Source organism: Hemicordylus capensis, chromosome 5, assembly GCF_027244095.1.
Source record: "Hemicordylus capensis ecotype Gifberg chromosome 5, rHemCap1.1.pri, whole genome shotgun sequence".
Lineage (NCBI taxonomy): Eukaryota > Metazoa > Chordata > Lepidosauria > Squamata > Cordylidae > Hemicordylus > Hemicordylus capensis.
The window spans coordinates 246,650,270-246,665,441 of NC_069661.1; the positions used below are offsets into that span (position 1 = coordinate 246,650,270).

At 41.6% G+C, this 15,172-nt stretch overlaps 1 protein-coding gene across 28 annotated transcripts in view; it reads left to right on the forward strand.

Annotated features, from left to right (window-relative positions):
- C2CD5 (C2 calcium dependent domain containing 5) overlaps positions 1-15,172 on the forward strand; it is a 153,134-nt gene that overhangs the window by 107,300 nt on the left and 30,662 nt on the right. For 15 of the 28 annotated variants that reach the window (XR_008307618.1, XM_053251505.1, XM_053251503.1 and 12 more), the window contains 7 exons: positions 1,500-1,688; positions 4,207-4,398; positions 5,693-5,879; positions 7,468-7,632; positions 8,727-8,867; positions 11,710-11,773; positions 14,574-14,635. Coding sequence is in view for 27 of the 28 variants with exons in the window: in XM_053251505.1 (XP_053107480.1) it covers positions 1,500-1,688; positions 4,207-4,398; positions 5,693-5,879; positions 7,468-7,632; positions 8,727-8,867; positions 11,710-11,773; positions 14,574-14,635 (1,000 nt within the window). In the remaining variant the exon portion in view is untranslated. The remainder of the gene's footprint in view (positions 1-1,499; positions 1,689-4,206; positions 4,399-5,692; positions 5,880-7,467; positions 7,633-8,726; positions 8,868-11,709; positions 11,774-14,573; positions 14,636-15,172) is intronic. The other 13 variants (XM_053251507.1, XM_053251513.1, XM_053251520.1 and 10 more) reach the window with 1 other exon arrangement.

The window sequence follows — 15,172 nt, forward strand, 5'->3', positions numbered from 1 at the left end:
CAGCCAAGCCCGGGTTGTCATTTGGAAGGTTGGTAGGAGGAGCCCCTGGCTACCTCGGCCACTTTATTTTGCAATGCTAAAAGACGGAAGGAGACCTTTTACCTCTCCCCATCCTGCCGCACAGTGGCTTGGTTTTTCAAAGCTTTAAGAAGTTAAAGGACAGCCTGAGAACTTTTCCTTTACTCTGCTACCACCCTGCATATAGCTCTTTACTTGTAAAGGGGAATCCTTGCAGGATTCTCCTTTACAAGTATACTGTCAAGCTGGCTTGGCTCGACTCACCCTCTGACCAGGGCCACCCCCTGCCCCCCGGTTCGGCTTGAAGGTGAGCCGGCTCTATTCCAAGCCAGCTTGCACGTCCCTACTGGGAACCCTGTCAATTTCATTTCATCAAAAGCTAGAAAGTAAAGTTTGACAAGATGGCAAGCGGGGGAGGGGGGAGTGTACAACTCTCCACGCACCAATTTCTTTAAAGGCCTATGAAACTCTGAGAACCTTGTTTCGGGAAGAAGTTGCTTTTGTAGTGTTGGCCTCTTTTTGTTTTGTTTAAAGGGCTAGAGGTGTGGTGTAGCAGAGGAACACTCATGTTCTAAAGATGAGGAAGAAGAAAAAGATAAAAGCTTAGAGAGGCATACGGAATGGAAGAGGAGAGAGGCAGTGTCTCAGGTCATATATTACCTGCACTGTCCAATAGGTGCTTATGTATCCACAGAGCATTAATGATAATGCTCTGTAGACGCATTAGTACTTGTTGGGAGATAGGAATCTCATTTTCCTAGCGACACCATTTTGTAGTCCGTTTCCTGGGGAAATGTTAACCCACAAAAGAAGGGTCAACTTGAGGAAGGCTGTCTGGAGTATCTTCTGCATAGTTGCTACAGCTGCACAATTTTAGGAAAATCCTTGAGATTTCTTGTTTCTTCATTAGATGCCTTTCAGAAGTCTGCACCTGTTGCCTTATTTCAGCTCCTATGTACTTCATCTTTTTGTAGTCTTTGGGAACACTCTCTAACTGCTCCCTGCCTGTTTCTTTGTTTGACAAGAAGCAAAGTATGTATTGTGTGTCTACGCAGTACATTACAGGGATTATTTGAAGCTTTTTTCGTGCTGGTACACTAGTTGGCTAGAGTTGGGTGCTGAATTATGGCACTCAGTTGCATGCTGTGGATTTGAATTTGGTTTGTTAGGTCAGACAGCTGCCTCTAATCTGCCCAGCCACAAAACAATTTGCACATTCAATTTGTTTGGGGAAACATGCTGTTTTTGGTTGCGGTGTATACTTATAGAAGTGGGTGTGCCGTAACCAGATCCTTCAGCTTTGGATAGATTACTTACATTTCTGTATAGCTCCATAAAGATTCGCTCGGATTTAATGATGGATTGATTGATTGATAAATAGATAGATAATTAAATGTTGCATGCTTCACTTTGATTAAATATGAAACCTGAAATTGCAAAAAAGCACGACTTCACCTCTCTCTAATTCTTTTCTTTTATAGTGAAGAGGTCTGTATTTTGTCTGCATCCGGCACAGCAGCTGTACTGAACCCTAGGTTTCTCCAGGATGGCACCATGGAAGTCTGTTTGGAACAAAGGTTGTCATGGCAGCCTGGCTACTTTTCCATAGGGTCAGAGAAGGGAGAGGTTGATTTTTTTCCTCAAAACCAGGATAGTTCTTCTCTATTAGGGTAGGTTACCAGTGCTACAGTACAGGATGCGGGGCCAACCACTTTACTGATTTTTCACTAACAACAACAACAGAAGTTGTGGAGCTCTGCACCAAATCACTAGCCTTACTGTTTTTAAATTTCTAACAGCCTGAATAAGGTAACATATGTGACTACTAACCACATAATACAAGTCTTTCCCCCACTCTTTGCCATTGTTTTGTATTCTGCTCTCATAGCACACTGCATAGAAGTGCCTCTCCACTGTCTCAGTTCATTGTTGAAGCCTGTTGTATGGTAAACTGAAGCATGTGGCAATTGCTCTTTTGAAAAAAGTTTTGTTTTGAATAAAGAGGAGTAGGTTGAGCTCTTTTTTAAAAAAAATCAAAGTTAATGATAGAGTGATCAGAATTTTAGAGCTGGAAGGGACATTCGAGATCTTCAAGATCAACCTCTTAACGTTATGGACTAGTAAAATTGAACAAATAGGCTTTGATGTGTACTTATCATTACATCACTACTTCTCAGTAGCTTTTGCAGATGGTGGTGGTGGTTAATAGCAAGAAAATGACCATATTACCTTGCAGATGCTCATTGATTGAACTCTATTTAAGTAAAGCACCTCATGGCCTGGTTGATTGACATCAGCAACTTTACATCTGCACCTGCTCATTATCTTTTTCTCATATTCTTAGAAGGCAGGGTGCATTATTCAGTCCTGTCTAACAGAGTATTCTTCATATAAAGCTAAAAATTCAAATTTTTATCAGAACGTATATGCTGTTCTGTTTAGTGAGCCTTTTTACAAGTGTTCCCAGTGGATTATATCCTTAAAGCTGTTTGTGCAATCCATCTTAGTTGGACCAAATGATGTTATATAAATACTTCTAATATAAGATGGTACTTTGTTTTTAAAAAAAGAGAGTTAGGAACATCGGAAGCTGCCTTATATTGGGTCAGACCACTGGTCCATCTAGACCAGTATTGTATATACAGACTGGCAGCAGCTTCTCCAAGGTTGCAGGCAGGAGTCTCTCTCAGCCCTATCTTGGAGTTGCCAGGGAGGAAACTTGGAACCTGCTGCATGCAAGCATGCAGGTGCTCTTTCCAGAACGGCTCCATCCCCTGGGGGGAATATCTTACAGTGCTCACATTTAGTCTCCCACTCATACCCTACTAACCAGGGCACAAGACCCTACGATCCTGCTTAGCAAAGGGGACAATGCATGCTTGCTACCAGAAGACCAGCTCTCCGCTTTGCTTTTGGTTCCTCAGAGAGAACCACATGATACATGGCTTTTGATAACGAACCATTGATGAGAATTTTGATATTCTATTTTTCAATGCCCAAATCTTTAATTTGGTCCACCTGCTGACCTGAAAATTATTTGTACCAGCAGTGTACATTAAGCATTTGGCTGCTGACAGAAGATGTTGTTTTAGTGTGGGACCAAGCAAAAATACAATGTGACCATTTAAAAAAACAACCCCAAAACTGAGGGACAATGTGCCCAGACAACGATGCAATCTACTTTTGTCTTGGGATAATTCTGAAATATTTGAACATTAGCTCTCCAGTGTTGCATGATGTGCTGCAGATTATCTGTAGCTTTCTAAGCCAGGGTAGGCTATATATTGTTAGGTGGTCCCTGAACTGTGTGAGGACCAGGGAGAGTCCTGTAGAGTTTAGTTTCCTTTGGATGTGAGAGTTCTAGAGACTTTCTTTTGTATGTACAAATAGACAAGCAGAACGTAGTGGAAGCAAAATATATTCCTGCAAAAGACAACACAACTGCGCGTTTTAACTTCAGACAATCAAAGAGAGTAGCTTCACCTCAATGTGCTTCATGTTTGGCCAACTTGCACGCTTTCAGTCTCTACTGAAATTTAAACTGCCAAAATGCCTAGCTATCCCTCAAACTCTCATTGGTATTATATTCCAAAGGCAAGAGCCATCAAGGGGCATTCAGTTCTCTTGTTAAGTATGTGATCAAGGTTGTCAAGATGGCCAAATTTGCTGTCATCTCTCTGGCTTGTATAAAAGTTGCTATTTATTGCACAAACGTCTCTTAATTCTTGCCCAGATAGTAGCTCTATAGAATCTTAAACTTAATGTCTATTGAAGTAGGTTTCCTATATCTTTCTTGTGGTGTATTACATTTATACCAGCCTTTCAAATATGTTATGAACCTACAGAAATTTGCACTAACCTACTTGGGCATAGATAAAGTTGCCAATAATCTGTGGCTTTAAAAGCAGTGGAGGGGACTTCCTCCCTAGTCTCCCGGAGGCAATTTTGACTTGTCACATGTGACCAGACAAGTACCTATTTACAAGCCTGATCTATACCAGTACATCGATCAATTGCAAGAAGCATGACACAAAAAGCAAAAATTTTCCTTTAGTATCAACAATCCCCCTAGTTACCTTTGTAGGCCAGGTTTTTATTTTTGCTTCTAACATTTAATAAAATGTGATATTTTTTTAACAAGGTGGTGCCTGAATGGTAATACTAGACTTCTCACAATCTCTTTCTTAGATTAGAGGAGACGTCTCTGCCAGGCTGTGGCTTCTGCCACATACCATATGATGAGCTCAACATGCCATTCCCTGCTCACCTCACGTACTGTTGCAACTGCAGAAAGCAAAAAGTTCCAGATGTCCTTTTCACAACAATAGATCTGCCTGTGGATGCAGTGGTGGTTGGGAAAGGATGTCTCATTCAAGCCAGGTATCTCCTTGCTAGATGTGCTTTGCTGCTTTGAACTGCTGTGCCCTTCCATTTTAGTGCAGGTTTAGTGAATGTGGGCATCTGGAAGTATCTTTTCCAAAGAGCAGGTGGTCTACTCTGAAGAAGAGAATACAAAAACAGGATTTTTTTTCCAGCCTTTTCACTTCCTGTGAAGACAAGTGATTTATTCTTTCCTGATACATTCTCATTAAGGCCACAGTACTAAGTTTATTTGCTAGGAAATACATCCTATTGAACTCTGATACCTCTGAGTAAACAAACACTTTTTTTAATTGAACCTGACTTTGAACTTCTGTTTATAGATTTAAAATATCAAACCGGAAAAATTTCAAAAAGCCAAATATTAATATATTTGGTGAGCCAGCATGGTGTAGTGGTTAGAGTGCTGGACTAGGACCGGGGAGACCCGAGTTCAAATCCCCATTCAGCCATGATACTAGCTGGGTGACTCTGGGCCAGTCACTTCTCTCTCAGCCTAACCTACTTCAAAGGGTTGTTGTGAAAGAGAAACTCAAGTGTTGTAGTACACCGCCCTGGGCTCCTTGGAGGAAGAGCGGGATATAAAATTTAAATAATAATAATAATAATAATAAACAAACCAGTCAATAACACTCGTCTGACTGTGTAAATAAATAAATAAATAATAATAAAGCATTTATTCAGGGAATTTTAAAAGATCAGCCAAATTCTAGCCACATTAACTAAGAAGTATGTCCCACTCCAGTTCAATGATATTTACTCCGAAGTAAATATGCATGTTTTTTGGGGTGGCCATGTTGAGAAGTTATGCATCTTCGTGCTTAAAACACTTGTAGCATTTTTTGAACTAAGGAATTTTGGTGTCACATACACTTCCTTCTGGATGTGTCAGTAGATCTGAACCTGTAACAAATGCGGGCTGCCCATGCTTCTGTAATGAATATTTTTTTTGTTGATGAATTTTTTAAAGATAGTTTTGTTAAACCTGGTACATACCATTGCCTCCAACCTTTTACTTTTTAGATTGGCTCATCACCAGAAAAAAAAAACTTTCAGAATACAGTATTTAGTGGGAAAGTTACAATTGCTTGTGACTGTTAGCCATTATTAAATTATGTGTAAGAGTTTTTGATTCGGGCCAACTAACCATGTTTTAATTCTAAAAATTACAATATTTATTTATTACTATAGTCAATTTTTGTCTTTTGATCTTTTATAGAATATAATCACATAATGGTACCTTAAAGATATAAGAATAACTGGCTGCTTTGTATTTGACTGTTTGCCCCAACAGACTCTGTCGTCTGAAAAAGAAAGCTCAAGCTGAAGCAAATGCAACCTCCATTAGCAATCTGCTGCCATTTATGGAATATGAAGTACACACTCAGCTAATGAATAAGTTAAAGTTGAAAGGGATGAATGCGCTTTTTGGGCTGAGGATTCAGATCACAGTGGGCGAAACAATGTTGATGGGGTTGGCTGTAAGTTTTCCACATAGGTTTTGGAATTCCTTTGTTCTGCTGCATGATGCCCTTTCACTTTCCCAAACTGTTTATGTCATCTTACAATGATGCTGGACCACTGACTCTTCCTATTACCTTGTCAAGCACACACCACATACTCATAAATTAGATAATGCTTTAGTTTATAAGAACATAAAAAGAGCCTTGCTGGATCAGGCCCATCTAGTTCAGCATCCTGTCTCACACAGTAGCCTACCAGATGCCTCTGGGGAGGTCCACGAGCAAGAGGTGAGGGCATGCCCTTTCTGCTGCAGTTGCTTCCCTGCAACTGGTATTCAGAGGTATCTTGCCTCTGAGGCTGGAGGTGGCCTATAGCCACCAAACTAGTAGCCATTGATAGAGCTGTCCTTCATGAATTTGTCCAAGCCCTTTTTAAAGCCATCCAAGCTAGTGGCCATCACCACATCCTGTGGCAGAGAATTCCATAGATTATGCGCTGTGTGAAAAAGGACTTCCTTTTGTCGTTCCTAAATTTCCAGACCTTCAGTTTCCCAGCTACTAAACTTAACTAATTAATTATCTTGCAACATTAGTTTGCCCACTATGCTTCACTGCCTTTCACTACAGTATTGGCCAGACGCTGGGCAAAAGTCAGTGTCTGCACTTGGAGAGTTTGATGTTTACGCTTGAAGCATGCACATCTCTCGCACACACATAAATCCCCTTTTTACAAGTTAACTGACCAGGGACCTGGTGGAATAATACATCATGACTGGCCACTGATGATAGGGTGACTTGATCCATTGGCCAGATGTTGTTATCAGATGTTGACATTCTGCCAGTTCATATTATACAACTGATCACATGCTATTTTTACATCTGCTGCATGTTCTTCTGATACTTGGTCAATCAAAACTCTCATTCCTTGTTTCCACTTACATACATAGCTTCTACTTGGCTCAAAGCAATTTATGTAATCTCCTAATTCTGACTATGCCACAGCTATTTCTAGATATACCATAAGACTCACTCCAGCATTCAGTATGCTATAATGTATTTCAAAGCATTACTTAAGGTAGGGTTTCTTAACCTTGGCCCCCCCAGATGTTGTTGGACTACAACTCCCATCATCTTCAGCCACAAAGGCCATGTATGGGGATGATGGGAGTTGTAGTCCAACAACATCTAGGGGCCCAAGGTTAAGAAACTCTGACTTAAGGCACAGTTAACCAGCAAAGTGCCTGGCATTGCTTTCTGTGTGAAAGCTCAAATGGCTTACCCAGCCCTGTATGACATAAAACTGCTCCCCTGGTTAGAGGAACCAGACAGCAACCTATTTAAAAATAAACATGAGTAAATGACACATTCTAGCAAACTTGTGTGTGCACATGAATTATTATCTGGAATCATGCCAGAAGCTGTACCATCATGTTACTGAAGAACTGCCTAGACAATTCATGGTTGTCATGGACAAATTTAAACACGCACAAATAGTGTGTTAGATTTTTATAAAAACTTTATAGGAATGAGCTGAAGTTAAAACATAGAGTACATATTTCAAGAATCGATTTTCTGTTTCATTTTGTTACTGTTTTATTATTTAAAGTCTGCTACAGCTGTGTATCTGACTGCTTTACCAACTCCTGGTGGTATTCAAATTGCTGGAAAGACACCAAATGATGCTACTTACGAACAACATATATCTCACATGCAGAAGAAAATTAATGAAACAATAGCCAAAAATAAGGAGATTTATGAGATTAACCCACCTGTAAGTAAGCTTATGCAACGGTTGAAACAATCCTGGGTCAAATGCAACTTGGGTATAATATAGATCTACATCCTGTTAGCTAATAAGGAGTGGACCATGCAGATGAACAAGAGTGTACATAGATGGAAGGATGTAGCCAAGGTTTTGTTTTGTTTTAAAGTCTGTAGGTTTGCAGGAAACAAAAAGGATCTGAATAGGTGAAATCTCTATAGCAACCCTTATCAAAACAGATCATAGAAAGCCTGCACATGTGAACAGTCCGGGTCTGCCAGGACACAAGGCTTCCAGACACACAGATCCCTGCCATATCTGAAGTCTGAATTGCTGCCTCCTGTGGATCAAAATCCACCCACAGCCTGGGACTAATATTAAGTTTATCAGTAAGCAGACGAGACAGTTAAGGAGCCCTGGGCTCTGTAAAACTTTGTGGGAGGAATCTGGAATTCCTTGAACTAACCTTCCAGAAACTGGGATTTTTACTCGACTTTTAAAAGAACATAATCCAAGTGCTCCTTTCCCCTCCCCTTGCTACCTTTCATATGGGAACTATAAAGACTAGTTGGATTCTGCTGCCTATGAAGATGCTGAGACAACGAGGCTATCCTCACGATCAGCGGAAAGTGGGCTAAGGGAGCTTAACTCACGTTCTGTGGATTGTGGGAACTAGCAGGCGAGCCTGGTGCTCCCAAGGCGGCTAGCCCACCTAAAACACCCTCCCCTTAAATGAGGTTAATGGAGTGAGCGCTCTGTTAACCCCCTTTCGTTGTTCGTGTGTCACCACGGTGCGCGATGACACATGAGTAGATCCCCGACCGGGAGGCTCTCCAGGATGCTCTGTGTACTTGCACAAGGCATCCTGGAACTTCCAGGGGCCACATGGCCCCCAATCCCCGCGGGCTCTGTGACGGAGCTGGCAGCTGTGTGGGTGGCTGATTCGGCCACCCAGCTATGAGCAGCTGCTTGTCTGCAAGGAGAGCGGGCCAAGCACATGGACAGACAGGCTGCATATTATTAATGAAAAGGGTCATGCAGAGGCAATGAGCGTTTAAGCATTCACATTGAGACTTTACATGATTTTATACCATTCTGTTTAGGAGGCATCTGAAGAAATTATAGGTTCTCCTATTCCAGAACCAAGGCAGCGTACCAGACTGCTGAGATCTCAGTCAGAAAGTTCTGATGAGATTATGGAATTGGATCTCTCTCATGGCAAGAAAGATGCTTTTGTCTTGGAGGTACAGTCTTTTGATCCTCATGCTCCTACATGTTTACTTAAAGGAACTAGAAGATTGTGTCAGAACATTACTATAGGCATACCTCACCATCCACAGACTCGCCATCCGCGGTTTCCCATATCTGCGGTCAGGTAATAGACACCCAACCTCGGCATACTTGGAGAGAAATGGGAAAATAAGGGGTTAAATTTGGGTAACCGCAGGTTGGGAGGGTGACCAGAAATGACCTTGGAGGTAATTTCTGGCCACCATTTTGTCGAGAAGACCATTTTGTGGCTCATTTCTTTAAAACAACATCAAAAAAGTCACCAAATTTGGGTGACTTTGGGACGTGGCAGCGGGGGTGGGCAGCATTGAATTAAAGGCCTTCAGAGCATGGTAGGGCACATTCTTTGGCTCATTCTGTGGTTTTAAAAAACTTGTTTTGATATTTCTGAAGTCTGGGAACCTAACCCTCACAATCCCATAGACTCTGATTCACTATCCATGGTTTCGTTACCCCGGGTAAGCAGTTGGAATGGAACTCCCATGGAAAATGAAGTCCTCCTGTACATTATTTTATACATTTAAAAACTTTGTTTGATAAACATAAATATATTAGATTGCCTTATTAATTTCTACTAATCCTCACTATGATGATAAACTGCATTCGCAAATTTTCATGATGCTCAATTAATGGAATTCTGGGTGAAGCAAACCTAGAATTACTAGTCTGTAGGGATGTGCATGGAACTGGTTTTCCCTGTCCGGCTTGAATCCGTACTGGATTCAAGCTGTCGCCAGGGGCGTTGAGCCAAGCTGTCTCACAAGCTGGCTGGAGGGGTATACTAGTAAAGGGGAATCCGCCAAGTATTCCCCTTTACAAGTAAAGGGAATTCCTTAAAGTAAATGCGGGGGTTGGGGAGAGAGGAGCATTATCTTCAAAAATAAGATGGCAGCGGGAGCTCCTTAACCCCCACTCCCACTGGCCTCCAAGGCCCGACAGGCTGCAGCCGGGTTTGGGCCGCTGCGCATGTGTGGAAGTCATTCTAATGGCCTCCATGCGTGCGCAGAGGCCCATACTGGGCCATAGCCTGCCCGGCCTGTCACTTGGGAGGCCAGCAAGGGGGGGCGGGGTTGGAGGGGCCACTGACACCTTATTTTTAGAGGTAATTCTCTCTCTCTCACACACAGACACACACACACACACCACAGTTACTTTAGGGAAGGGCCCTCATGCAATCCCCTTTGTCAAGTTTGCTGCTTAAGCTTGCTCACAAGCCGGCTCTTTGAGCCAGGCCCGGTTTCACTTTTTCTGGGGCCAGTCTGTCTCGAGTACAAGCATTTGAGCAGAGCTGGCTCAGTTTGAGTCAGTGTGCACACCTCTACTAGTCTGTAACAGAACTACTTTAACGAAGCAAAATATCACATATACCCGGTTGATGAAAGTAATAATAAATATATGATAATCCTATGATATTGCTATTAGGATTTCATTCCAAGTTACTCTGTTATGTTAAAGTGATCAGATCTATGTTAATTTGGTACAGTATTTATTGACAGTATGATAACTGTGGTCATCATGTGAGAGCATACTTTGTTACTCTGTCTAACTGCTAACCTAATTCTTTCCCAGTTAATCAACTAGGGTTGGGATGCACTCATTTCTCTTAAAAGTCTAGCTCTTAGCCATAAATTAAACCAGGCCCCCAAATGTGCACACCTTTGCATGTGCATGGAGGCCATTTCTTTGACCTCGGTCCATGCTCATGGGCCATTTGCACCACAAAAATGGTGTGCATATGCGTGGAGGTCAAATAAATTGCCTCCATGCACATGCTGGGGCCTGAAACAGGCCAAAGAAGGCCCAAACTGAGTTCGAATTGGGCCTGAGCTGACCCTGGACATTCGGGGGAGGCTGATGGGTATTTGGGGAGCTGTAGCTCCCAGTGGTGCATGTTGTGGGTACTTCCACTTTTGACTATTTCATTTTACACTTACAGAAGCCCCCTGCTCCCTGGTCCCTCTTTACCCGTAAAGGGCAGTCCTTGCTGGATTCTCCTTTGTTGGTAGGGTTCCGAACCGGCCTGATCAGTTCAACCTCAAATTGAACTGTACCCAGTTTGGCCTCGAACCGGACCTGATTCGATTTGAGGTTGAGCCTTCGAACTGAACCAGTTGGTGTGTGAACTGGCTCAGTTTTTAACAGGTTTGCACATCCCTGTTCCCTCCTATGTTGTTCAGACAGGCACCGATGAGTGCCCTTTACACCCATGGGGCCCTCCTGATCTAATCATGCGTAGGAAATTGAGTTTCATTGCATCGGTATCAGGTGTAGCTGGCCATGGGGCTCATATGCAGTCCTGCTGCTTAAGATCCCTTAACTGAAGATACTATATAATAATCTTGATTTATTCTGTGCTGAACACTTGTTTTTTATGTCTACCAGCAAGTCATGTCCAAGATTGGTTTTGACATCCAAACTGACCAGTCATGGTTTATTCTAAGTTATTTATTTGAAATAAACTGAGATGTGAATCCAGCACTTTAAGTGGGTTTCACATCTCTCTTGATTTCAAGTAGCAAGTTAGAATAAACCAAGACTGATTGATCATCATGTCCGAAGCAGTCTTAGTTTATTCCTAAACCCATTCGGAAGTGTAATTCTGCTATCTTGCATGTTGACATGGGAGGGAGGAGTATGCACTCACGAGCCCTGGAGACATAATGGAGAACCGATTAATGGTGGTTCCACATGACATCTGAATCTCCTGAATGTTGTTGTTGCACAGTGTTTTCTTTCTTAGACTTGATAACTATAATTTCAGAGAGCGAAGTGTATTATATAGCTGATTTCTTTCAGATTGATGATACAGATGCAATGGAAGATGTTCATTGTTTACTGACAGATGTCCCTCCACCTTCAGGTATAGTAGAAAATTGGATTTTGATACTATTGTCTTTGTATGGTCAAACTGTCAGAGTATTTTATAATCTGATCATTGCTTTTATGATATGAAGAAATGACATCTTTATTTTCTGTTACTTGAGATTTTAATTGTAAATATATTGGATATGTTGCAGCCAAAGTTAAGCACGTCTTTGAGTTTGGATTGGGCTGTCACTTGCATGAAAACAAATTGCTCTGTATGATTCTAGTGACGTTAAATCTGAACTGCTTCTTTTCCCTGCATTTGTAATGCACCCACATTTAGTAGTAATCATTTGTATTGCATCTTTTGAATGTTCAAAATGTTTCACATACATTGTTACTGTATTCTTAACAACTCTTATCTTTCATATTGTTCAGTATAACTCATGAGCTATTAGCCAACGTCATTACAAAATCAAAAGACATAAGGTATCAATATCAGGAATTTAAGCTAATTCACTGCTACTGTTCTCTAACTCAAGACGATCATTTGTTGTAGTTTTTGCCTTTGCAGAGTATGTATGCTATAGGCAGTAGTCAGGCATACTCCCCATCTGTGTTGTAGATTTCCACCACAGGGAAGTGGCTCCATGGTGTGTGTGTGTGTGTTTGTGTGTGTGTGTGTGTGTGTGTGTGTGTGTGTGTGTGTGTAGAGGGAGGGAGAGAGAGAGAGAAGGGGGTGGGGGTGAGGGCTAACATTTCTCTAAGTCTGAACTGAGTTTGGTTCATGGGATTGTCAGGGAGTTATACAGATTTTCTATTCTGACAAAACTTGTTTATGTGCCTGCAACCAAGGGAATGGTTACAAAAGACATCTTGTGGATGCTGAAAAGGCATTTTAACTGGCTCTTTTTCACTTCTCTGTTTGTCATCTTGTTCTACATGTATGCCTTTGTCGTGTCTTTCCCTGAAAGTTTAATCCCACTCTGGTGCTTTTCTAACCTAGTCCTCCTAACCCAGAATGCTATTTGACTGTGACTCAATACAACCTGTCTTCATGATTCTAATTCTACAGGATTCATAACATTGGATATTTCTTTAATGTTTAATTGTGTGTTCTGTGGCTATTGCCCTTCCCCAAGGTGCATTAAGCTACAGGTTGGATTCATTGTTCATATCTCTGTGATGGCTCTTCTTGCTTGATGCATATTCTAAGATAAAGACTGAAAGAACAAACTTGCTCATTCCTAAAAGAATGTCTTTGAGTCCTTTCAGCCTATGTGAGTGTGTTTCCAAATAAGTGGTTTCAGGATTTCTCAATTCTTTCACACAAGCAACTGAAAAGCTTTCTATATTTCAGTAGGAATTATGTGGGTGTATGTTCACTCAGTTTTGGGTTGCTCATAGTGGGCACACTTTGCTGTAGTTCATTTTCACATGCCCACATAGTTGATAATTGACTGTAATGGGTTCCCAACCTGTGGTACTCTAGATGTTGCTGAACTGCAACTCCCATCATCCCCAGTAATAATTTATTGTGGTTGGGGATGATGGGAGTTGTATTGCAGCAACAGCTAGAGTACCACAGGTTGGGAAGCCATGGACTAAAACAAGGTCATAGTCGACTCTTGTATGGTACTCCAGGGGCTTGACTCTGGAAATCCTTCATATGTTGCTGATGGTATTAATCTTCTCAGTGGAGCACTTTGCATGATTTGTCCATGGATTTTCTCCTGTGTACAACTTCTTGGCCTTTATCGAAGTTCAGATGTGCCTGGTTGTTAATATTAGGCAGCTGGTTTTGCAGGCGTGAGCAGCTCATTTCCACTTAAGCAAGGAAAACTTAGATATATATGTTTTGGGGCTGATTTGCAGATGTGATAAAATTATTGATATTGTATCATAATTTTATTATAACGGATAGCAAAATCTACTAAAATGAGAAGCTTGCAACATGTGTAGGGAGCTGAAACAAAGACTGAAGGGTAACGGCAAGGGAACATAAGGCCAATATGTTCCTTCCTCTTTCCCCCTCATATCTCTTGACACTTCTTAACCTCCAGAGCTTGGGCATAGGGAAGCTGCAGCACTTTGCATTGTCTGGGACCCTGCAAGTGCAGCCACTATAGATGCAACCTTTTAGGGAGCTTGCTTTTTAATAAGCAAGCATCCATGAATGCTTGTGCCTGGATGCTAATAAACAAGCATCCATGAATGCCCTCCCAGGCATTCTCATTTCAGTGTAGAATGCCTGGGGAGGGCATTCTAAGGGAAGGTTGCTACCACCAGGAAGGCCCATTGCCGGTCAACTCACTCGGAGCATGGAGGAGTGGCCCTGCGGTGCACTAAAGGGCTGCCTCTTCTCTACTTTCACCAGGCATAGGAGCTGCAATCTTAATAATTCTTAGTGGTGGTGGTGGTGTTTGTTACTGAAAGGTGGAGTATACATTCTATACAGTAGTCAGTAGTCATACATGATTCATATGCATTAGTATTTTTTTTTATTGAACTCTTACTCTCTTATTCTGAACCAGTAATCAGAATACTGTTTCTTAAATTTTGTTCTGGTTTTGGTTCAGCAGAGGATATCAAAGACTGTCTTGGATTCTGTCCCTGGGTGTAGCGTACAGGCTAAGTGTGTGAACTGAGAAGTCCCCAGTTAAAAATCTCATCTCAGTGTTGTGATAATAGGTAGCTTCAGATAATCTGCCATGTCTTCCTGCCTCAGCCACCCATATGTAGTTTGGGGATGATAATACTGACATACGTCACAGATTTGTAAGAATTATTGCAAGCAGAGCATGTTCAGAGCATCATTATATGTTTTCTAATAAAGGATTTATGTTCTTTGGCAGGCTTTTATAGCTGCAACACAGAAATTATGCCTGGTATAAATAACTGGACTTCTGATATACAGGTAAGATGCCCTTAATATATGCAAACAGTGTTCAAAACTAAGAAATAATGAATGTAGAAAAATGAAATGCTTTTCATACTGAAATGTATAATGTTAGATTTCTCTAGTACTGTATTTTGGCATTCATTGAAAGATTTATGCACATAACATTCCTGTTATGTGAGCAGGATCCTAGATCCCCATGAGATCTGCACAAGTCATTATGACTCATGGAAGACCTAATGGCTTGCATCCAAAGGTGCCCTTATGCTCATGGAAGGGCTGGTTTGTTTGTTTTTAACCTAATTTGAGAACATTGCATGAGAACAGTGAAACTATATCCAGACTTTGTACAGCTTGTGCCAGCTCCTGCGCCAACAGAAGCATGAGATCCTCTAGAGAGCCCACCCTCTTAAAGCATTGTGTGATCCTGACACTAGTGTTCGCAAGACCATGCTAGTGGCTATTTTTCACTCACAGTGGGGATCCAAATCTATGTTCCCCCCTCTTTTTTGCTCAAATCTATGACCCCCTTCAAATGGAGGCATATAGTATATC